This window comes from Patagioenas fasciata, chromosome 6 (genome assembly GCF_037038585.1).
Source record: "Patagioenas fasciata isolate bPatFas1 chromosome 6, bPatFas1.hap1, whole genome shotgun sequence".
NCBI lineage: Eukaryota > Metazoa > Chordata > Aves > Columbiformes > Columbidae > Patagioenas > Patagioenas fasciata.
The window spans coordinates 38,284,896-38,309,009 of record NC_092525.1 but is presented as its reverse complement, the minus strand read 5'-3'; the positions used below and the strand labels follow the sequence as shown (position 1 = coordinate 38,309,009).

General features: G+C 47.3%; 1 protein-coding gene across 1 annotated transcript; it reads right to left on the bottom strand.

Moving 5' to 3' along the window:
- Positions 1 to 13,262: 13,262 nt before the first annotated feature.
- On the bottom strand, positions 13,263 to 20,404 carry LOC139828332 (ral guanine nucleotide dissociation stimulator-like 1). Its single transcript, XM_071810600.1, has 13 exons — positions 20,324 to 20,404; positions 18,956 to 19,042; positions 18,305 to 18,520; positions 17,972 to 18,075; positions 17,680 to 17,821; positions 17,264 to 17,350; positions 16,933 to 16,965; positions 15,820 to 15,933; positions 15,488 to 15,537; positions 15,108 to 15,246; positions 14,467 to 14,619; positions 13,568 to 13,682; positions 13,263 to 13,381 (listed from the first exon to the last, which is right to left on the bottom strand). The coding sequence occupies exons 1-13, from the start codon at positions 20,402 to 20,404 to the stop codon at positions 13,263 to 13,265; spliced, it is 1,440 nt and encodes a 479-aa protein (XP_071666701.1).
- Positions 20,405 to 24,114: the final 3,710 nt, after the last annotated feature.

Genomic DNA, 24,114 nt, shown 5'->3' with positions numbered 1-24,114 from the left:
TATCTGAAAAAATGAGATGGCTGTTTAGAGGAACCTCTACTGAGCAACCCAAAGCGCGTAATCCATATACAACTGGCATAAACATATAGATATTGGCATATTCATATACGATTGGCATGAAGACAAGGGCTTCATGCTGGACAATTCCACCGTGGCTGGGGAGCTGTGGCAGAGATGAAGGGTTTGCACATATCCCCCGTGCACTGGTCTTTTATTAAGGGACAAGTTGTATTGGTTTTCTTGTGTCGGTCCCAGTTTGGCTCCTTAGCGGTCAGACCACGCACGCTTTCCCCACCTGGCGCTTAAGCTTTAATGAGATTTGGGATGTGGGCAGCGTGCATTCACACATGGTGTGTTTATGCTGAAATCCTGAACTTTGCAGGATTCTTTTCTGTCAACATCCCCCTGTCGTGTATAATAAATGACGGCTCAGTTTCCATTCTGTCCCGGCTCTCACCTGTCCAGGAGCAGCTCCAGGACTGTGCTGGTGGAAGCAAAGGCCCTGTACGTGGAGAGGAAGATGTTGATGTATGTGAAGTCATTATCGGCAAAGGCCGTCGGAAGCGTCTCCACCAGCTTTTCCAAAGTTCCAGCTTTCAGGGCCCTGCTTTTGCACGTCTCGTCCAGGCTGACAGTGTGTTCTGCAGGTAACTGGTCCCCTTCAGCCTACAAAGTGGAAACAAAGACAAAGCACAAAACTCAGACAGAAGCCAGAGCCCCGACACAGCCTGCACAATGAAACGCAGATTCCATTCCACCTTTTCACAGGAATAGTCCATCTCTAGTTACTAAACAATGTTGTCCGTTTGGGCTCTCCAAACACCAAACGCTGTATCAAATACTGGAGGACAATAAAGACATTTCTTATTTAAACAGGCAAGTGTTGCCAGTGCTTAGGCTGTAATCTCATGGTTGGCTTTGAAACTGACCATTCTCTCAGAACAGGGCCAACCATTCAAAAAGCCCGGATGCTTTCTTAGCATCCAGAAGTTGAAGAAAGGTTTATTAGACTTCTTGTAGCATGAAAGATCTAAGTTCCTTCACCTACTGGTACCTCGAGAAGAAGCTACTAAGCAAGATTTCAAGCTTCTCAGTACTTAAAGGAATTGGTAATAAAGCCCAACTCACTCAAAATGAACAAAAACTGTTGTATTCCTTTCAACATGGGTTCTATGAAATTTGCAGTTAGAGCTGCATTTCTCTCAGACACATCCAATACCAGCCAACGCTTTTCAGCTGAAAAGCCTCCAAATCACTCTACAAATGCAGCATCACTAAAAACTCTTCCCATCAGCTGGGAAATGTACCACAGGTCAAAAATACTTTCAAATATTTCTCCTGGTAAAAACAGGAGGCAGAGATGGGAAATCTGCCGCTCAAAGTCTCTATACTACCAACCTGGACACTACACCAAAGCAAGTTCTTATATTATTGCCTTGGATCCTGAAGAAAATGTAGAAACATCGCAACATAACACAAAAGTTCTACCCACCTCCTGACCCTCTGGCTCAAACTGCCACAGCTGCTCTGATTGCAGTGAAGTGAGGACACTTTAATCAGCTGGGGGCTTGGCCACCTTGCCAGCTTTACTTACCCCGAGCCATCTTGCTCCTTCGCTGTCAGTCTGCTGGATCTGCGCTCTTCTCAGGCTGTCGCAGTCAACAACTCCTTCTTGTGTGTCTTCAGCTCCATCCTCAGGTGTGCTCTGCCAGGAAAAGGGCCAAGAGAAACAAGTCAGAGAGAAAGGAACATGGTCCCTGCACAAGCGCAGGCTGCAGACACCAGCATGCCAGCACCAGGATCTCACAACACCTCAACAACGCTCACTTCAGTTGCCACTTTTTAGCTGCCTTTAGTTACCTGGGGCTTTTTGGCCTTTTAACTGAAAGTACAGAAGAGCTGAGTGCAGAACTTACTGCACAAGCCAATGAAAGAGCTAAGAATTAAACCAGAGAGCCCAGATCTCCTGAACCCCAGCACTAACAGCTGCTGTATTAACATGCTGATACACGCTGAGGAGCAAAGCACTAGAGAACTGAAAATAGACGTAACAATTGACTTTAGAAATAGATATACTGGTCCCCCTGCAACCACATAATGTTTGTTCTTCATATATAACACTTGAATAATTAAAGTTTCAGGGCTATACTGAGTACCACAGCCTTAAGCACAGCAACAACTCAATTAGAAAGGATCTGAGTGCAGTGCAACCAAATCCTGGTTTGGGGAAGTCGGGGTTTGGGTTTTTTTGGGGGGTTGCTTTTCTGTTTGTTTTTACCTCTTTTATCTCTAAAATAGCCCTATGTCATATAGAACTGCCTGTGCACCAGTGACTTGCCTTTTGAACGCTCTGTGGAACCTCCACATCTTCCCCAGGTTGGTTCCTCACATTTTCTTCCAGGCTTTCTGAAGTCTCCACGTCTTCTTCAGTTGGCTCGCTTGGAGTCTCCTCTGTGCACTCTGCAGTCTCGGTGTCTTCCTCTGTTGCCTTGCTTAGACTGTTCTCAATGCGCTCTGGAGCTTCTGCATCTTCCTCTGTTATCTTGCTGAGAGTGTTCTCGATGCGCTCAGGAGTCTTCGCATCTTCTTCTCTTATCTTGCTTGTAGTCTCGTCAATGTGCTCTGGAGTCTCTGCATCTTCCTCTCTTGTCTTCCTTACTGTCTGCTCAAAGATCTCTGGACTCTCATCAACGCGCTCTGGAGTCTTCTCAATGTGCACTGGAGTCTCCACTTCTTCCTTGGTTGGCTTGGTCAGGATCTCCTCAAGGCTGTGTAGAGACTCCACATCTTCCTCATGTCTCTTCCGCCTGGGTGTCCTCCTCTTCGGTCTGCTCCAACATCTCCAAAGAGACAGGTTCCGAAAGGGGAAGTTCCGAGCCTGTTACAAAACAACGGAAAAACAGTTTTGAATCACAGATAGCAACACATTTACTTTTAACGTCCTTGCAAAAGTTCCAGGACAAGATCACATGAACCCTGAACTTTAGGCACTATTACAATGCAAAAAATAGACTGTACAACAGGATCATAGAATCATTTTGGTTGGAAGAGACCATTGAGTGAACTGTTAAGCCACCCCTGGCACCGCCCCATGTCCCTCAGAACCTCATCTATGTGCCTTTTAAACCCCTCCAGGGATGGTGACTCCACCACTGCCCTGGGCAGCCTGTTCCAATGTTTAATAACCCTTTCTCAGAATTACAGAATCACAGAAAGTTAGGGACTGGAAGGGACCTGGAAAGCTCATCCAGGTCAATCCCCCCATGGAGCAGGAACACCCAGCTGAGGTTCCACAGGAAGGTGTCCAGGCGGGTTTGAATGTCTGCAGAGAAGGAGACTCCACAACCTCCCTGGGCAGCCTGGGCCAGGCTCTGCCACCCTCACCATGAAGAAGTTCCTTGAAATTTAAGTGGAATCTTTTGTGTTCCAGTTTGCACCCATTACCCCTTGTCCTGTCACTGGTTGTCACTGAGAAGAGCCTGGCTTCATCCTCCTGACACTCACCCTTTAGATATCTGTAAATATTAATGTGGTCACCCCTCAGTCTCTTCCAAGCTCCAGAGCCCCAGCTCCCTCAGCCTTTCCTCACATGGGAGATGCTCCACTCCCTTCAGCATCTTGGTGGCTGCGCTGGACTCTCTCCAGTGGTTCCCTGTCCTTCTGGAACTGAGGGGCCACAACTGGACACAATATTCCAGGTGTGGTCTCCCCAGGGCAGAGTAGAGGGGCAAGAGAACCTCTCTGACCTACTGACCACCCCCTTCTAACCCACCCCAGGTACCATTGGCCTTCCTGGCCACAAGGGCCCAGTGCTGGCTCATGGTCACCCTGCTGTCCCCAGGACCCCCAGGTCCCTTTCCCCTACACTGCTCATTCCCCAGCTTACACTGGAACCTGGGGTTGTTCCTACCCAGATGCAAGACTCTACACCTTCCCTTGTTATATTTCATTAAATTTTTCCCTGCCCAGCTCTCCAGCCTGTCCAGGTCTCTGGATGGCAGCACAGCCTCTGGTGTATCAGCCACTCCTCCCAGCTTGGTGTCACCAGCAAACTTGCTGATAGGACACTCTAGTCCCTCATCCAAATCATTGATGAATGTACTGAATAATACAGGCCCCGGCACTGACCCCTGAGGCACTGCATGAGATCCAGGCCTCCAACTGGACTCTGCCCCATTGACCACGACTCTCTGGCTTCTTCCCCTCAGCCACTTCGCAGTCACCTCACTGCCCGGTCACCCAGACCGCACTCCCTCCCGTTTCTGGGAGGAAATGTTCCCAATAGCCAACCTGAGCCTCCCCCGCCCAACTGGAGGCCGTTTCCTCCCATCCCGTCACTTGTGCAGGCACCAACTCTCTTGTCTCGCCACTCGGAGCTGGCCCCCCACCCCCGGCCCCGTGTCCCCCGCGGCCCCGGGGCAGGGCGGGCGGCGGGGCCCGGCTCGCTCATACCCGTCCGCAGCAGGGCCCGCAGCTGATCCCGCACATGGCGCTGTGTCCGCGTCCGCAGGCAGGGCTGCTGCCGGCTCCGCCAGCCCCGCACTCCCGCTCTCTCTCGCACCGACCGCTCGCCCCGACGCCAACGGCGGCGACGGCTCCGCGAGCACCACGGCGACCGGACGCGGCCTCGCGGCGGCACGTGCCGCCCGCAGCCGGCCAATCGCAGCTCGCCGCCGCTCCGCGCGCGCCCCCTTGCCCCGCCCTCAGCCCGCCCGCAGTCCGAGCCCTTGCTCAGCCGGACAAAGCGCCGGGACCGGGACAGACGGGCCGAGCTGGGAGCGTGGGCATCGAACTGTGCGTGGAACACAACTTGTGCTGCGGCAGAGCCCGGGGCGAGCGCAAAACTGCAAAGTCCAAGCATAACCGCGGAAGGAAAAAGGAAGTTCTTGTCATTTACAGTGATGTTTTCACTTTGCCATTCAATATATTCGCTGTTCTACTAAAGGTTTTAAAGAATAGGCAACTGAAATCAAGAACGTGTTCTTCCCGCGCAAAGGGGGTTCCTTCCCCAGAAATGTGAATTGTAGTTAAACACACTGGCTCATTTCTCAGTGTTTCTGCTCTTTTTTTCCCTCTTTCTATGGTCAGAGCAATTACACAGCTGAGTGAAAAAATGAGGCTGCTTCGTAGTGAAATAAATAACTTACGCTTTTTCTATGGATAAACAACGTTTAATCCAATTCCTTCATTGTATTCCTTAAACACGTGTTCATTAGAGCACAATCAAAACAGCGCTGGGTGCGCGGGGGATTCGCTCCGCCCAACACTCACACCTTTTAACAATGAGAAGTGTGCTTAAAGACAGTAAGGTGTTACATATTCATAATGACCCCAGGAACGCCCATACATATTCATTACCTTTCACGATTCTTATTAAAATGAGTCTCAGATAACCCTTTCCACAGTCTCCTCTTGACCCTCCCCTGCTGCGCCTGCGCAGTCACTTGGTGGTTTTGAGGAGGGGTCGTTGGGGGTCTTTGGATGAAGGATGAACATCGTTCAGCTTCGTCACAGTGAACGTTTTACCTTTGGCTCACTGCAATGATTTGCCTGGAACCCAAGCTGCCAAGTCGACCGAAACCAGACTGGCGCCCCCTTTTTGCTGTAAATCTTGGCTCTCTTGTCTGCTCAAGGTTGCAGTTGGTGCTGCAAAACTTCTTATCTCGGCATTCGATGAGGTTCTGTTTTTTTCTTAATACAACTGCTTACATACAGCTCTAAACTAGATATTCATTCTGTGGCTTAAAGTGTTGGTTCGCTAGTAGGCTCTTATTATGTAGTTATATAGTTGACCTTTAAAATGTTAGTTCCCTCTATCAATATAACTTCATAAACAAGTTTCATAACTTTTTACACAGAACTTAACCACCTTTTCCTTTTCCAGGTTCAGAGCCCGTGCCTCCTTTGGTTATATCTGTAAACATTAAACATCTTGTCACGAATCACCACCTCTTTTCTCACAATTCCCCCTTTTTCTTTCTATCCTATTGATTCGTGCTTTGGCTGCAAAGTTAGCCAGCACCTGCCTAGGGGTGGCTACATCCAGTTTGGTGTTATCTTTCAAAATCATTAACTCATACCCCGTTCTTTTTGTTGCCATTTCAGGATCGATAGGCGTGCCTGAGATTTGCATGCCTTGGACTGCTGAATGTATTAACTGAATAAAGCAGGGGATCATGCATGGCACAAACAGTTTCGAGACCAATATCCATTAGGTGGATCTGGCCACCAAGTGGGAGGAATAGAGGTACTTGACGAATTTGCCCTCAACATTAACTGACAAGGGGTTCGTCCAACATATTCAGTCATTTGAGACCCTCCACATATCCAGCATGAGGTGACATTTAATTCACAGTATCACAGTATCACAGTATGTTTGGGATTGGAAGGGACCTCGAAAGATCATCCGGTCCAATCCCCCTGCTGGAGCAGGAACGCCTAGGAGAGGTCGCACAGGAACATGTCCAGGCGGCTTTGAATGTCTCCAGGGAAGGAGACTCCACAACCTCCCTGGGCAGCCTGTTCCAGTGCTCTGTCACCCTCACTGAGAAGAAGTTTTTCTCAAATTTAAGTGGAACCTCTTGTGTTCCAGCTTGATCCCATTGCCCCTTGTCCTATCATTGTTTGCCACTGAGAAGAGCCTGGCTCCATCCTCATGGCACTCAGCCTTTACATACTTATAAACATTAATAAGGTCACCCCTCAGTCTCCTCTTCTCCAAACTAAAGAGCCCCAGCTCCCTCAGCCTTTCTTCATAAGGGAGATGCTCCACTCCCTTAATCATCTTTGTTGCCCTACGCTGGACCCTCTCCAGCAGTTCCCTGTCTTTCTTGAACTGAGGGGCCCAGAACTGGACACAATATTCCAGATGGGGTCTCACCAGGGCGGAGTAGAGGGGAAGGAGGACCTCTCTCGATCTACTGACCACCCCCTTTGCAATACACCCAAGGATGCCATTGGCCTTCCTGGCCACAAGGGCCCAGTGCTGGCTCATGGTCATCCTGTTGTCCACCAGGACCCCCAGGTCCCTTTCCCCTACACTGCTCTCTAATATGTAATTTCCCAACCTATACTGGAACCTGGGGTTGTTCCTGCCCAGATGCAGGACTCTACACTTGCCCTTGTTAAATTCCATCAGGTTATTTCCCGCCCAACTCTCCAGCCTGTCCAGGTCACCAGCAAACTTGCTGATAGTACACTCAATTCCCTTGTCCAAACCGTTAACGAATATATTGAATAATATTGGCCCCAGTACTGACCCCTGAGGCACTCCACTAGATCCAGGCCTCCAACTGGACTCCGCACCATTGACCACCACTCTCTGGCTTCTCTCTTTAAGCCAGTTTGCAACCCACCTCACTACTCTATTGTCTAGACCACACCTCCTCAGTGTAGCTGTGAGGATGCTGTGAGGGACTGTGTCAAAGGCTTTACTGAAGTCAAGGTAGACCACATCCACCGCTCTGCCATCATCCATCCACCTTGTTACATTCTCATAAAAGGCTATGAGGTTGGTCAAGCATGACTTACCCTTGGTAAAGCCATGCTGACTGCCCCTAATGACCCTCTTATCCCTGATGTGCCTTGAGATGACACCAAGGATAGGCTGTTCCATTACTTTCCCAGGGACAGAGGTGAGGCTGACCGGTCTATAATTACCCGGGTCCTCCTTCTTGCCCTTTTTGGAGACTGCAGTGACATTTGCTTTCCTCCAGTCCTCGGGCACCTCTCCCGTTTCCCAAGACTTGGCAAAGATGATGGAGAGCGGTCCAGCAATGACTTCAGCCAGCTCCCTCAGCACCCGCGGGTGCATCCCATCTGGACCCATGGATTTATGGATGTCCACACTATTTAACTGCTCCCTAACCCAGTCCTCATCGACTAAAGCAAACTCCTCCATTGACCTGGCTTCATCCGGGGTCTCAGGGGTACAGGGTTCCCCAGGACAGCCTCCAGCGGAGTAGACAGAGACAAAGAAGGCATTCAGTAATTCTGCCTTCTCTGTGTATTCTGCCACCAGGGCACCCACCCCATTCATCAGTGGGCCTACGTTGCCTCTGGTATTAGTTTTATCTGCTATGTATTTGAAAAAGTTCTTCTTGCTGTCCTTGACCAGTCTCGCCAGCTGTAATTCTAAGGAGGCCTTGGCTACCCTAGCTGCCTTCCTACACCCTCTAACAGCAGCCTTATGTTCCTCCCAACTGGCCAGCCCCTGCTTCCATGACCTGTAAACTCTCCTCTTCTGCTTGAGCGTACCCAACAGATCCCTATTCAACCACACAGGCCTCCTGGCTCCCTTCCTCGACTTCCTACGTGTGGGGATGCTCTGATCCTGAGCGTGGAAGAAGCAACCTCTGAATGCAATCCAGCTCTCTTGGGCCCCTTTTCCTTCAAGCAGTCTTGCCCATGGGATTTCCCCCAGCAATTGCTTGAAAAGGCCGAAGTCAGCCCTGCTGAGGTCCAGGGTTGCAATTCTACTTGCTATTCTGTTCCTGCCACACGAGATGCTGAACTCCACCATCTCATGGTCACTGCAACCCAGGCAGCCCTCGACCTTTACTGCTTCGACCAGAACCTCCTTGTTAGTGAGGATGAGATCCAGCAGTGCACCTCTCCTGGTCGGCTCCTCCACCATCTGCATGAGGAAGTTGTCATCAATGCACTGGAGGAACCTCCTGGACTGTGGCTGGCTGGCTGAATGGTCCTTCCAGCAAACATCAGGGAAGTTAAAATCACCCACAACAACCAGGGCCTGTGACTGTGAGGCCACTCTCAGCTGCGCATAGAAGGCCTCATCAACTCCCTCAGCCTGATCTGGTGGCCTGTAATAGACACCTACAACAGTATCACCCCTGCCAGCCTGCCCCTTGATCCTGACCCATACACTCTCAACTCGCTCCTCATCCGCTCCTGGGCAGAATTTAGTACATTGCAGTTGCTCTCTCACATAGAGAGCAGCTCCACCACCACGCCTGGCTGGCCTGTCTTTCCTGAAAAGGGCGTAGCCATCCATGACCACATTCCAGTCATGTGAACTGTCCCACCACGTTTCTGTAATTGCCACCAGATCATGATCTCCCGACCGAACATAGGATTCTAACTCCTCCTGCTTATTCCCCACGCTGCACGCATTGGTGTACAGGCATTTCAGGGAGCGGGCTATCTTTTCCATAAGATCTATAAACAGGTTTTTCCCTACTCTTGGTAACTGTAATCCTTTGTCTTTTTGCCTTAATTCTTCACACCAATCACTGCTGTTCTGTACCAATTTCTGTTGCTCTTGCTTTCCTTTTAATTCCTGAGTGGCACTCTTAACTAACTCCTCCTTCTACTGATCTTGCACTGCCCCTCCGTCTGAATAGCCCCACTCCCCAGCTTGTGTAAAACGGGTATTCTGTTCTCCCCTAGGGCAGGAGACACAGCCTACAGCCAGTCCACCTTTCCCTAGCTTAGTTGCTACCTATAATTCCTGCCCTTGGATTTCAGACTTCTCCAATTTTGTTCTATCATAACATCCAGAATTAGTATGAGCGTGATAATGTAGAACATATTGGGTTAGTCTCCCTATTCTCACACGCTCGTAGCACTTGGTACAGGGATTGGCCAGGCTAAGTTGGGAACAATAAGTCGCCACTGCTAGCAAGAGGATCAGGTCCAGGGTTCTGCACCCCCTGCCTCTCTGGCCGACCAGGCTGCAGCCGCAGCCGAGTTCGTCATCTTCTCGGCAGCAAGGGCCACGTCCCCACCTTTCCTATTTTTGCCGTTAGCGTGGCGACTTTTTATCGTTTCCCAGCTCTTGGCCTTCACTTCCCAGGAACAACAGGAGCAACACGGAATGTGGTTTCTCTTTCTGCACTCTGTTCTCCTCATCACTGGTGGGCTCTAAATTCCCATTCACCCCTTCAGTAAATACCTCCCACCATTCTCCGCTATTCTTTTTCTGTTCCTCCAGTGGCGACCGGAATCCTCAACCGAGCCCTGGTTTCCTTATCTTCTGTTCTTAGACATTTCTTACACAATCCTGTCGGGAAGTTCCCTTTGTGGATATGCTTATACCACAGTCCATTTACAACCTAAACATCAAATATAAAATGAGAATTCCATATACAACTCGGTTCAACACATTTAACTATTAAGCCATTCTCATTTTCATTCACATCCATAACACTAATAGTAGTTACATCACCAATCCCGTGTCAATTTCAATTTCAGTTCCCCTGGTTCCTGAGTTACTTTCCAGGTTCTTTCTTCCATCAGGGCTCCTCTAACTCGAGAGACGCGTGTCCATCCTTTCTCTGCCCTCCCGACAGCTGTTTCTGTAGTTAACAAAACAAGAAAAGGCCCCTCCCATCATGGGGTTGGAGTTTCTTCTTTTCAGGTTTTAATTAGTGTTGCCCCCATATCTATCAAGAATTCTACTTGTTTTGTTCTTTTGGGTTTCTTCTTCCCAATGCGGTGAGCACCACCCAGGCTGCTCACCCAGAAGGACTAAAACTGCTTCCCAGTGCAACCCCAAACACCCTTCACTTCAGCAGGTGACCACACTTGTGCTTTCAGCTCCTGGGCTGGTGTTGTCCGGGCTTTCCCTGCTCAGCACTGACTGTGTTTTGGAAAGGCAGGAGCCAGTGCAAACCCTTCTCCGCTGTTCTGCTCTTTTTCTGCTATTTTTCCCCTTTCCTGTGAAGCTCGGCTGCTCCATGAGTTATTGTGTTCTCCTGTGAGTGTGGGGTTTGTCCTCTGCTGTGGAGCACGAGAGCGAAGCCCCCGGAGCCCCGGCTGGTGCAGACCCCGCAGTGAGGGTGACAGACCCGGAGCCAGGAGCAGTTTCCCCAGGGTGAGGAGCAAGTGGAGCTGCTCACACCAAGGTCACAGGCAGGGTTGGTGCGCATCACCGGTTCTAAGGCTGTCACCAGAACCTGACAACCTGACAACAGTGTGCTGTCTCCCTGGGTAGTTTAAGTACAACCAGAACGCAAGAGGCGGCTTAAATTCGGGGTCGTCTTTTTGCCAGGAGCAGAAAATGCCGTGATGGAGACAGTGGGGAAAAGGTGGAAACTCTCAGACCACGGTGCAGTCTCAGAGAGGAAAAGAGATGAACGAGACACTGATGAGCGGGAAAAGTTGACATATTTATTATAGAAACATTAAAGGTTCTATAGAGATTGAATGTTACATAAAGATCAAATATTTAAATACATTAGCCCCAGATGTAAATTAGTGTTAAAAAGTTCATCTATTTATTATAGAAACATTAAATATTATACAAAGCTCAAACATTATATAAAGATCAAACACTAAAATACACTAACTCCAGACAAGAATTGGTGGGAAAACGTTTGCATATTTATTATATAAGTATTAAATATTAAATAAAGATTAAATAGAATACAAAATCAAACATTAAAATATATTAACTCCAGACACAAATTAGTTGTCAAAAAATAATCTATTTATTATAGAAACATTCAATATTATATAAAGATTAAATATCATATAAAGATCTTATCTAGAGATCAAACACTAAAATACACTAACTCCAGACAAGAATTGGTGGAATAAAGATCAAGTATTTATTATATAAATATTAAATAAAGATTTTGTATTATATAAAGCTTAAATATTAATCCTAGTAACTCCAGATCAAAAAATACTGGAAAAATGTTTACATACTTTTATAGAAACAGTAAATAATATATAAAGATTAAATACGATATAAAGATCAAATATTAAACTATATTAACTCCAGACAAAAATTAGTGGAAAAAAGTTACGTATTTATTATAGAAATGTTACATCTATATAAAGACTAAATACTACATAAGGATCAAATATTAAAATATTTTAACGCCAGACAAGAATTGGTGGGGAAAAAAAGTTCACATATTTATTATGTAAATAAAGATTATCTATTAAATAAAGATTATGTATGATATAAAAGCTCTAATCTTAATATACATTAACTCAAGAGAAGAATTAGTGGAAAAAAGTTACGTATTTATTATAGAAATGTTACATCTATATAAAGACTAAATACTACATAAGGTTCAAATATTAAAATACTTAACGCCAGACAAGAACTGGTGTGAAAAAAAGTTCATATATTTATTATACAAATAAAGATTATGTATTAGATAAAGGTTATGTAGTATATAAAAGCTCTAATCTTAATATATATTAACTCAAGAGAAGAATTAGTGGAAAAAAGTTACGTATTTACTATAGAGATGTTACATCTATGTAAAGATTAAATATGACATAGGGATCAAATATTAAAATATTTTAATGCCAGACAAGAATTGGTGGAAAAAAATTCAAGTATTTATTATATAAATATTAAATAAAGATTATGTGTTATATAAAGCTCAATTATTAGTATCTATTAACTGCAGAAAAAAAGGGTGGAAAAAAGTTTATCTATTTATTTTATATGCATATATATATATATGTGAAATAAAGCTCAAACACTATATACAGAAGAAACATTAAAATACATTAACTCCAGAGAAAAATGGGTTGAAAAAAGTTGATATACTTACCCTATAAATAGTAAATATTAAACAAAGCTCAAATATTATATAAAGATTTAATAATAAAATATATCAACTCCAGAAAATAATTATTGGGGAAGGTCTATGTACATATTAAATAAATATTAAATATTAGTACATTAAATGCACATATTAAATAAATAGTAAATATTAGTACATTAAATAAAATTTTAAATAAATATTAAATATTAGTATATTTTAAAAAATAAATATTTGTACATTAAATATAATTTTAGAATACTAGTAAATATTAGTACATTAAATAAAAATATTAATTAACGCTCAAATATTATATACAGCTAAAACATTTAAATATATTAACTCCAAGGAGAACTTAGTGGAAAAAAGTTTACGTACTTACTCTATGAATATTAAATATTATACAAAGCTAAAATATTCTATAAAGCTAAGCTATTTAAATATAGTAACTCCAAGCAGAAATCAGTAGAAAAAAGATTATATAATATTGAATGTTTCTATAGAAGTATGGAAAGATTAAATATGATAAAAACATCAAGTCTTAAAATACATTAACTGCAGACAGAAACTGGAAAAAAGTTAATATACTTGTTATATAAAGATTAAATATTATACAAAGCTCAAACATTATCTACAGGTCACATATTAAAATATATCAACTCCAGACTAAACCTGGGGGGAAAAAAGTTTACATACTCATAATATACACAGTAAATCTTATACAGAGCTCAGCCATTACAATCCATGAAGTGCGGGCTCCTCCTGTGCTGCAGCTTTTCTTCTCAGGACGAAGTCGAAGTTGGCCTGGGTGTTCATGGCGTAGAACACGTTCGCCTTGGGTGGGATGGCCAGCTCTGCAAGAGAGGGAGCAGAGAGAGCGTTAATGGGCGCCCCACTCAGCGTTAGGGGTTTGTTCTCACCGGCAGCTGGGACAACGTGGCGATGGCGTTTCTGACGTCGCTTCGCGTGTTACTCTTGCCGGCAAAATGCAGCAGAGCTCTTCAAGCAGCAGCAGCAGCAGCAGAGTTCTGCTTCCCCACCTTTGTCCGCGGAGATGATCTGGACCAGCTCGTAATCCTCAGCCGAGCCAGACTGCAGGTTGTGCTTCTCCATGGCTCGCTGGATGACAGCAGGAGCCTTCTCTTGGTTACTCAGCTGCAAAGAGAGGGTTGCAATGAGGGCTTCTGCTTTATTCACTCTATAATGATTTAATAATTAGCAAAGGCCTGTCTTTCTGCAGACTGCTTGGTCCTGGAACGATTTCGAAGAACTGAAAAATTACAGTGGCTTAGTAACTAAGTCGTAGATTCTGCCAGACACTAAAACACGCTCTTTGTGACACCTGGTGGTGGAGTTAGTTCAAGACAACAGACACTGCTCTAGAAATGCAGCAGCAAATCACAGCCTCTGCTCTCCTGAGCAACCACTCGCAGAGGTGAGACCTTGTTCTCAGCAGCCATCGAATCCGCAGCAAGAGCTGCCCCAGCTGCTCTTTGCAGACATCCATTCATCCACAGTCTCCCCTGCTAAACACTTTCTGTGATGTCCTGCAAAGATTCTGGGCCTTGGAGCTGGGTTTGCTGGGGAAGGGGCACCTTGCGTCACAGCTCACACACCCCAGTGCTGAGCTGGACACACAACAGCCGGCGCTGGCAGAAGAGCAGGGGCAGCAAAGCCGGCACTGGCTCAAAGTGCTTCCCTTGGCATTGTTGATCAAATGCAAGCTTCAATTTCAAGGCCAGAAACCTTGAGAGATGCTCTTTGCAAACCTCTCATTCATCCCCTGCTCCACATGTTTTGATTTGTAACATCTGTCATGTTCCCTGTCAAGGAGGTTTGATCAGGGAATAGGTGTTTCCAAAACTAAAAGCACCATTCAAGTCACCTGGGGTGAAAACACCACCCACAGTAACAGCGCTTTGCTGTTCCCACCACTCACCAGGATGCTCCTGTAGATGTTGCCGCTTCTGTCCTCTTCTACGCTGGTGCGGATGATGCAGCTGTCTCCGCTCTGCTGGTTGTAGAGGGGCAGGACTGGCGGCACTTCTTTTGATGGAATGGGAGTCACGGAGCCGGGGCACTTCTTGGAGCACTTGTCACCAGATGGCAGCAAGGGGGGAGATGAGATCAAACACATTCATTACCATTTAATTTCAAAGATCCAAAAGCTAAAGATGACACTCTTCAGCACAACAGCCTTAACGAGGGCTTAGGCAACCCAGTTAAGGCAGTTTAGGTCAAGAGAGCAGAGTCTGCAGGACAAAGCTCCCTGGGAACGGAACCCAGCCCAGACAAGGCTTGGTCTGGGCAGTTCCTGGCAGGTCAAAGCACAGGGCTGGCGAGCTCTGACCTCACCTGCTTCTCACTCGCTCAGCTGCTCTGCCTGCCCCAGAATTAGGCTGGGCTGATGCACATGAGCCCTTCCCCCAAAATCGCCTTTCCCAGAGCTCAGGTCCCTCCCTTCAACTGTCAGCAACGCTCCAGTCAAGACCCACAGGCTTGGGCAAGCGCCTGGGGCCACCGGCAGCGTCAGCAGCCTCGCACAGGCTGTTTGTGCTGAACGCAGGGCCCGGGCCCTACCTTGTGCTGAGGCTCCTCAGCAGTGGCGGTGGGAGGGACGATGGTGACGGTGCTGTCCCCAGAGCTCCCACCTGGAGCAGGTTTGGGCTGCGCGTTGACGGGGGTGCTGTGGGCGCTCACCCCCAAGCCCAGGAACGGCCTAGGGGGGAAAAGAAAGCACAACAGAGCTGGGCTGAGCAAAGCTGTCACTTGCTTCAACAATCTGACCTGCTGTTGTGTTTTCCTATCGCGAGTGGCCTATTGCTTGTGTGTGTTTATCAAATTAGACTCTGTCCTTATTTGCACCGCAGTGCTCTGGATCCCCAGCCAGGTTTGTCAGCTGGTGTTTGATTTATTTCAGTTCATATTCAGGCACCAAACCCCCTCCCCGTTGTACTCACAGGCTGAATCTCTTCACCACGCTCTTCTGAGCTCTGCCCGACGCGGTGCTCTTGTCAGCTGCTCCTTCGATTTCACGTGAAAGACGGAAACTGCAGAACGGGCAATACCATTAGTGAAATATCTCAGAGTGGCCGTATTTGAGAAGCCCTGGGTCACTCCCACGTCCCAGAGGGTTCATCCCCACAAGGAGGAGCGCAGCTCTGTGCGTGTGTATTTCCACTCTCCGGGAGCAGCTCCTGGCAGCGCAGAGCTCAAGGCTGAGAGAACCTGAACCTGCCTGCGGGGGAAGAAAAGCTGCTTCGCCAGCCGGGCTGAGACCCTACCTCTCCTCATCACTTAAATGCCGCTGCCTCCTAAACCACTGCACGAATTTCTCATCTTGTGCCATGCAATAGCTGTTACATGAGGACTGCAACAGCTTAATCTGTGTGATTACTTCAAACTCCTAAGAAAACAAATAATAAAATAGGAATTCTAATTAGAAAAATAAAGCCAGTCTCGTTAATACACTAAACACACGCAGCAACAGATCCAGGACAAACTGAGTTGGACCCGCGGGTCGGTTTCAGTTGAAGAAGTGACTATTTCGAGAACCACTGTTTCAAACGCTGCAACTCTGCAGCTCACCCTTCCCGTCACCCCTGCGTGGCCAGAGCGGCGCCGAGAGAGGAATCCCGCTCTGTACGTAGGTGGTTCTCAGGCACTAAGCAAGGGAAAGAACGAGAGGTGCCTGTGATGACAGCAGAGCCTGATCCTCCCCGGCTCTGTGCACTCACACTTGGCCCAGGGGAACACAAAACGCTGCCCCCAACGTGTGACTGGAACGCGCTGCTCTTCCCTCACTCCGCTTGCACACACACTTGCCCAAAATAATTCTGTCCGAGATCTGGCGCGACTGCCCTCGGACAGAGGAAACCCCGGCACCTTCGCTCCTACTGATCCATGACCAACAAGGCTCAGGCTGGAAGGCAACGCTCAGCCTTGATTTCTCGGTCCCAGGTACCCGCTTTGCTCTCTGCACCTTTTACCCACAACTATTTACTGCAGCACAAGGAAGATGGTCACAGACTGTATCTTGTGGCCAGCAAAGGTCTCATGCCAGCAGGTCTGATTCGCTCCCAGCACACAGAACACGCTCGTGTAACGTGTTCCCGTGAACACCAAACGGGGGGAACGTGCCCCAGACGTAAATCCCGTGGCAGCGAGTGCCCTGCAGCTCCTCTTCCCCTGCTGCCCGCATCTAAAAGGAATTTCTCTTCCCGCGCTGCCCCTCACAGCCCGGCAGAGGTTCACAGCGTGCCGGGGACTGTTCCTTCCTCACCCTCTGAGTAACGTGAGCGCCTGTTGGATACGCCCGAGCAAAGACAACAGGCCTCGCCAAGAGAACGCTCTAGCAGAGAGCGTCAGGCACTAACGATCACAGAACAGTCACCGTTCCACTTACCCTTCGCCGCTTCTCAAAATTGATCAGGCCGCCCTGTTGGAAGGACAGAGAAGGGATCAGAGGAGAAGAGCACAGGCTCGGCTGGACTTAATCACAAACAGGATGAAGTAGCGACACCAAGGGAAAGGCCAGAGCTGCCCTGACCAAAGGCCTCTACAAAGACCTCTTTCCAGCTCTAGGATAAACCACAGCTCTCGTGTACCTGGGTCTATTTAAATAGAGTCCTCCATTTTTAGGAACTGCACTAGCACCCAGTGGAAGATGCAGGAGCAGACACAGTGTCTGCAAGGGAGGGAGGATATTTAGGATTCCAAAAATTGCCCCAAATTACCTCGAGATAGTCCTGAAGGGCTGTGTCCAGCATGACAAGGTCTGTTAGGAAGGTACCCAGGTAAGGTACCGTGCCTTGTGTGACTCCCTGCAAACGGTCAGAGCAATGGTGGGTTAACTGACTGAGAAGTAATAATAATAATAATACTAATTAGAATTCTCCTGTGGAAGCAAACAAAACACAACTCGTCTGCTTCACCAAACAGCACTCTTGTAAATGATGCTTTCACGACATCACCCTGGTATCTCAGCCAGCAGTTCATGTCTGCACAGAGCGGTATATAAGCCAAAGCGCTCATTCGTAACTCCTCTGCGTCAAATCTCGCTGTGCGGCACCTCTCGCCCCAGCAGTAAAGCCGGGATTTACAGACCCGTCTTCCCCAAAGCACCACATACGGGAGCTCATTGGTTAGGAACAGGGCTGAGCTCGGCTTTGGGTGAGATCACAACCTGGCAACTCAAGCTAATTCCCACCTTCATCAGCAGCTCCCTGCTCGTCGCAAAGTTGTCAGAGTCGGAGAAGATTTCGCAAAGGTCTTCAAAGATCAGCATTGCGTCCCTGTACAGGAAAAGATTAGATCATTTAAGTTGTTTGTAAGCACTCTGAATCAGATCAGGGTACAATATATTTCTCAAGAATTGTTAACAGTTGGGCACAGAAAAGATAAAAGCACCAAAACACATCCAGTGACACACTGCACAGCCTTACTTTGGAACGCAGGCCCAGGTCTTCTTTAGGCGATAAACCGAGGTGGACTGCAAGGCGGAAACGATGGCCTTCAGAGATGAAAAGTTGTTCAGGACCCTACATTGCTGTGAAAGGAGCGGTTAGAAACACAGGAGCGTTAAACGTCAGCATCACCAATAGTCAGAGCTCTTCTGTCTGCCCCGTGTCCTGCTTGCTGCACATTCTCCCTGCTAAGCGGGCAGCTCTACAAATACTGAGCATCAAAAATATCACTGCCCAACAACCCCCCTGTCCCCTCCCAGCTTCACGGCACCCGCACAAGGAACGTTAAACAGTCGTGAATAAACGCTTTACACGTGCGATACGAATCCACTTCTCCAAGATCTTCGCTCGCTGCTGTGTCTTTAGTTCTTTGCTCTCCAGGATGGTGCTGAGCACGCAGTTGGTGACGGCGTTGAACTGCGAGATGGTGGCTCTGATGCTCTGTGCCAGCTGTTTGTTCTCCTTCTTGTCCCTTCGGGACCAGATGCAGCCCAGGCAGTGGTGGGGCACAACGTTCTGGAAGAGTGTCTAGAGGGAAACAGAGGTGTCCAACTCAGCCTGGATCGCTACTGCCCACAGCAAGAAATGCATGGTTACAGTACAAACTGCATCTGAATCTAATATGGTATTAAAAGGGAAATATTGGTTTTCTCTCCAGTTTAAAATATACACTTTGGTATAACTCTTTAGGCCTGACACCCTAAAAGAACTGTCAGATAAACTGTCCTGGAAAAATAAAAGACACCTTTCTATAACTTACATTACCGAGGGGAAAGATTTCCATATGATGATACTTTTGAAAGAGACTGATACAAATAAGCCAAATCGGAGCACTACAGTTATAAAGTACTTATACATCTTCAGGTGAGATAGCCTAAGATACAGTCAAAATACGCTATTTCTGAGGGGTCAGCCCAAAACTACTTCCCCAAGCATTTCAAGTAACACGTATGATCTACGCACCGCGTCCATGTATGTCAGCTGTTCTGCCATCAGGTCTTCTTGGAACAATGAGAATTCTTCTGGGCCGCTGATCTCCAGTTCCTCTTCCTCATCCGGGTTGCAGGGAGAAAGGCTGTGGAATGCGTCTGGCCAGCGGGGAAAACACGAGTCAGTGAATTTATACAGAAAACAAGTAATTGAAGCAGATATTTGAAAAATCACTACATAGAAGAGCAGAACATGCAAAGGGACCTGCCTGGGGTAACGGCCTCACTGTGCTGCATATTTTAGGGAGAAAGAGAAGGACCCGAAGATTAAATGGGCAAAGAGAAGGTAGAAGAAAAAGAAACAGGGAGAACTGAGCTGTTCAGGGTCTCTTACCTGAGAAGTGCCTTAACCCATTCACTAACCATTCTTTGGGAAGAAAAAACCTACCAACCCCCCCACAACAACTCCTTATTAACACTGCAGAACTTTGATAATCTACTTGTCAGCATTTATGCATTCTATAGTCTGAAAAACAGGTGAACTGCAAAGAGACAAGACTGCAATTATACCCCCAAAATATTACGCTGAGAATGCTCTTATGTCCACGTTTCAAGGGAAGAGGAGGAGAAGGGAGCGAGACCAGTTGGAAAGTCAAAACATGCTTTGCTAGTACTACTGATGAGGAGAGAAAGTAATGCAAAATATACAAAACCAATCGTGGCTCCAGCAGCTGCAGGACAGGCCCCTGGATGCCCTGGGCTGGACTCGGCAGTAAACCAGAGCTGGATTCAGGGTTGCAGGGCCTGGAACCACGCCTAGGATGGCAGGCAGGCTCCTCTTCAGATGCCGGCCATGGACGAGGACAGCGAGACCCTGGTGATCTCCCAGTTCCAGATGCTGCACAACGTGGAAAACCTACCGAGCTGGTCACTTTGGGTCCCCCGTTCTGGCCGCCCCTCCCGGCAAGTCCGCCCCTCTCACGGGATGTGCAGAATTGATCAGCAGCCTTGGCTGCCGCAGCACTAAGTCTAAACCTGGGCCTTTTCAGCACACCAGTCCTACCGTTATGCGCTCCAGAGCCAACGGGGACTGAAAAACACGCAGCCAATGTGAGAATAATGCATGTAGAAGAACTTAGTCCCCCTACTAAGGCTGGAAGTTGATTCCAGTTCTCATTCACATACCACGTGAGCCCTTACGAATTTTCGGCTCACGGCACAGGAAGCTTTGTGCCCTGGATAAGGGGACATGTCAGGCTTGACGCTGGGAGAACACAGAGACAGCAGAGAAAGGTACTTTACCATCATTCTCCCGTTCTTCTTTCCGGAACTCCTCCAGGAGGTTCTGCGCCTTCTTCTCCAGGTCAGAGCCAGGCATGTTCTTCTTCAGATAACTCAGCACCTTCTGCAGACACACGTAGTCGGGTGGCTCTCGGAAATCATCGGCACACTGGTGAAGCCAGGTTTGTAAAATCGATGCCATCGCACTGTGAGCAAATTCAGAGAGAACACATGGGTTGTACGCAGCAGGTATTGATGCAATCGCATGGATCTGTACCTAATATAACAACAGGAACACTGAGACATTCATCCCCCACGTGAAGGCAGTACGGACACTTCCGTGAGCACAGAATTTAATTTGTTCTTTTTATGCAAGAAATGTTATTAATACTTTATAGGAAACTAAAGGCTGCTTCTTCAATTACACCTTGAGAAACCAGCGCAGTCATTCAAAATCATTAAAGATTTTCTCTGCGTTGTATTATTGGATGTTATGAGACAGCTGATACCTGGCCTTTACACAAGCCCCTTGAAGCAAACAGGGCTGTGAATTATCACAGGAAACAACAGTTCTGCTGCCCACTTCCCGCTCCAGCACCGAACCCTGACTGGGGCTCGCTGGGCGCTGCAAAACCAAACTTACGTCCTGAGCACTGTGCTGGATCCGGGGGAATTCTGCTTTCCATGTTCTTCAGAGCCCGAGATCTCCAGGTTTCCGTATCTGAAAAAATGAGATGGCTGTTTAGAGGAACCTCTACTGAGCAACCCAAAGCGCGTAATCCATATACAATTGGCATAAACATACAGATATTGGCATATTCATATACGATTGGCATGAAGACAAGGGCTTCATGCTGGACAATTCCACCGTGGCTGGGGAGCTGTGGCAGAGATGAAGGGTTTGCACATATCCCCCGTGCACTGGTCTTTTATTACGGGACAAGTTGTATTGGTTTTCTTGTGTCGGTCCCAGTTTGGCTCCTTAGCGGTCAGACCACGCATGCTTTCCCCACCTGGCGCTTAAGCTTTAATGAGATTTGGGATGTGGGCAGCGTGCATTCACACATGGTGTGTTTATGCTGAAATCCTGAACTTTGCAGGATTCTTTTCTGTCAACATCCCCCTGTCGTGTATAATAAATGACGGCTCAGTTTCCATTCTGTCCCGGCTCTCACCTGTCCAGGAGCAGTTCCAGGACTGTGCTGGTGGAAGCAAAGGCCCTGTACGTGGAGAGGAAGATGTTGATGTATGTGAAGTCATTATCGGCAAAGGCCGTCGGAAGTGTCTCCACCAGCTTTTCCAAAGTTCCAGCTTTCAGGGCCCTGCTTTTGCACGTCTCGTCCGGGCTGACAGTGTGTTCCGCAGGTAACTGGTCCCCTTCAGCCTACAAAGTGGAAACCAAGACAAAGCACAAAACTCAGACAGAAGCCAGAGCCCCGACACAGCCTGCACAATGAAACGCAGATTCCATTCCACCTTTTCACAGGAATAGTCCATCTCTAGTTACTAAACAATGTTGTCCGTTTGGGCTCTCCAAACACCAAATGCTGTATCAAATACTGGAGGACAATAAAGACATTTCTTATTTAAACAGGCAAGTGTTGCCAGTGCTTAGGCTGTAATCTCATGGTTGGCTTTGAAACTGACCATTCTCTCAGAACAGGGCCAACCATTCAAAAAGCCCGGATGCTTTCTTAGCATCAAGAAGTTGAAAAAAGGTTTATTAGACTTCTTGTAGCATGAAAGATCTAAGTTCCTTCACCTACTGGTACCTCGAGAAGCTACTAAGCAAGATTTCAAGCTTCTCAGTACTTAAAGGAATTGGTAATAAAGCCCAACTCACTCAAAATGAACAAAAACTGTTGTATTCCTTTCAACATGGGTTCTATGAAATTTGCAGTTAGAGCTGCATTTCTCTCAGACACATCCAATACCAGCCAACGCTTTTCAGCTGAGAAGCCTCCAAATCACTCTACAAATGCAGCATCACTAAAAACTCTTCCCATCAGCTGGGAAATGTACCACAGGTCAAAAATACTTTCTAATATTTCTCCTGGTAAAAACAGGAGGCAGAGATGGGAAATCTGCCGCTCAAAGTCTCTATACTACCAACCTGGACACTACACCAAAGCAAGTTCTTATATTATTGCCTTGCATCCTGAAGAAAATGTAGAAACATCACAACATAACACAAAAGTTCTACCCACCTCCTGACCCTCTGGCTCAAACTGCCACAGCTGCACTGATTGCAATGAAGTGAGGACACTTTAATCAGCTGGGCGCTTGGCCACCATGCCAGCTTTACTTACCCCGAGCCATCTTGCTCCTTCGCTGTCAGTCTGCTGGATCTGCGCTCTTCTCAGGCTGTCGCAGTCAACAGCTCCTTCTTGTGTGTCTTCAGCTCCATCCTCAGTTGTGCTCTGCTAGGAAAAGGGCCAAGAGAAACAAGTCAGAGAGAAAGGAACATGGTCCCTGCACAAGCGCAGGCTGCAGACACCAGCATGCCAGCACCAGGATCTCACAACACCTCAACAACGCTCACTTCAGTTGCCACTTTTTAGCTGCCTTTAGTTACCTGGGGCTTTTTGGGCTTTTAACTGAAAGCACAGAGGAGCTGAGTGCACAACTTACTGCACAAGCCAATGAAAGAGCTAAGAATTAAACCAGAGAGCCCAGATCTCCTGAACCCCAGCACTAACAGCCGCTGTATTAACATGCTGATACACGCTGAGGAGCAAAGCACTAGAGAACTGAAAATAGACGTAACAATTGACTTTAGAAATAGATATACTGGTCCCCCTGCAACCACATAATGTTTGTTCTTCATATATAACACTTGAATAATTAAAGTTTCAGGGCTATACTGAGTACCACAGCCTTAAGCACAGCAACAACTCAATTAGAAAGGATCTGAGTGCAGTGCAACCAAATCCTGGTTTGGGGAAGTCGGGGTTTGGGTTTTTTTGGGGGGTTGCTTTTCTGTTTGTTTTTACCTCTTTTATCTCTAAAATAGCCCTATGTCATATAGAACTGTCTGTGCACCAGTGACTTGCCTCTTGAACGCTCTGTGGAACCTCCACATCTTCCCCAGGTTGGTTCCTCACATTTTCTTCCAGGCTTTCTGGAGTCTCCACGTCTTCTTCAGTTGGCTCGCTTGGAGTCTCCTCTGTGCACTCTGCAGTCTCGGTGTCTTCCTCTGTTGCCTTGCTTAGACTGTTCTCAATGCGCTCTGGAGCTTCTGCATCTTCCTCTGTTATCTTGCTGAGAGTGTTCTCGATGCGCTCAGGAGTCTTCGCATCTTCTTCTCTTATCTTGCTTGTAGTCTCGTCAATGTGCTCTGGAGTCTCTGCATCTTCCTCTCTTGTCTTCCTTACTGTCTGCTCAAAGATCTCTGGACTCTCATCAACGCGCTCTGGAGTCTTCTCAATGTGCACTGGAGTCTCCACTTCTTCCTTGGTTGGCTTGGTCAGGGTCTCCTCAAGGCTGTGCAGAGACTCCACATCTTCCTCATGTCTCTTCCGCCTGGGTGTCCTCCTCTTCGGTCTGCTCCAACATCTCCAAAGAGACAGGTTCCGAAAGGGGAAGTTCCGAGCCTGTTAGAAAACAACGGAAAAACAGTTTTGAATCACAGATAGCAACACATTTACTTTTAACGTCCTTGCAAAAGTTCCAGGACAAGATCACATGAACCCTGAACTTTAGGCACTATTACAATGCAAAAAATAGACTGTACAACAGGATCATAGAATCATTTTGGTTGGAAGAGACCATTGAGTGAACTGTTAAGCCACCCCTGGCACCGCCCCATGTCCCTCAGAACCTCATCTCTGTGCCTTTTAAACCCCTCCAGGGATGGTGACTCCACCACTGCCCTGGGCAGCCTGTTCCAATGTTTAATAACCCTTTCTCAGA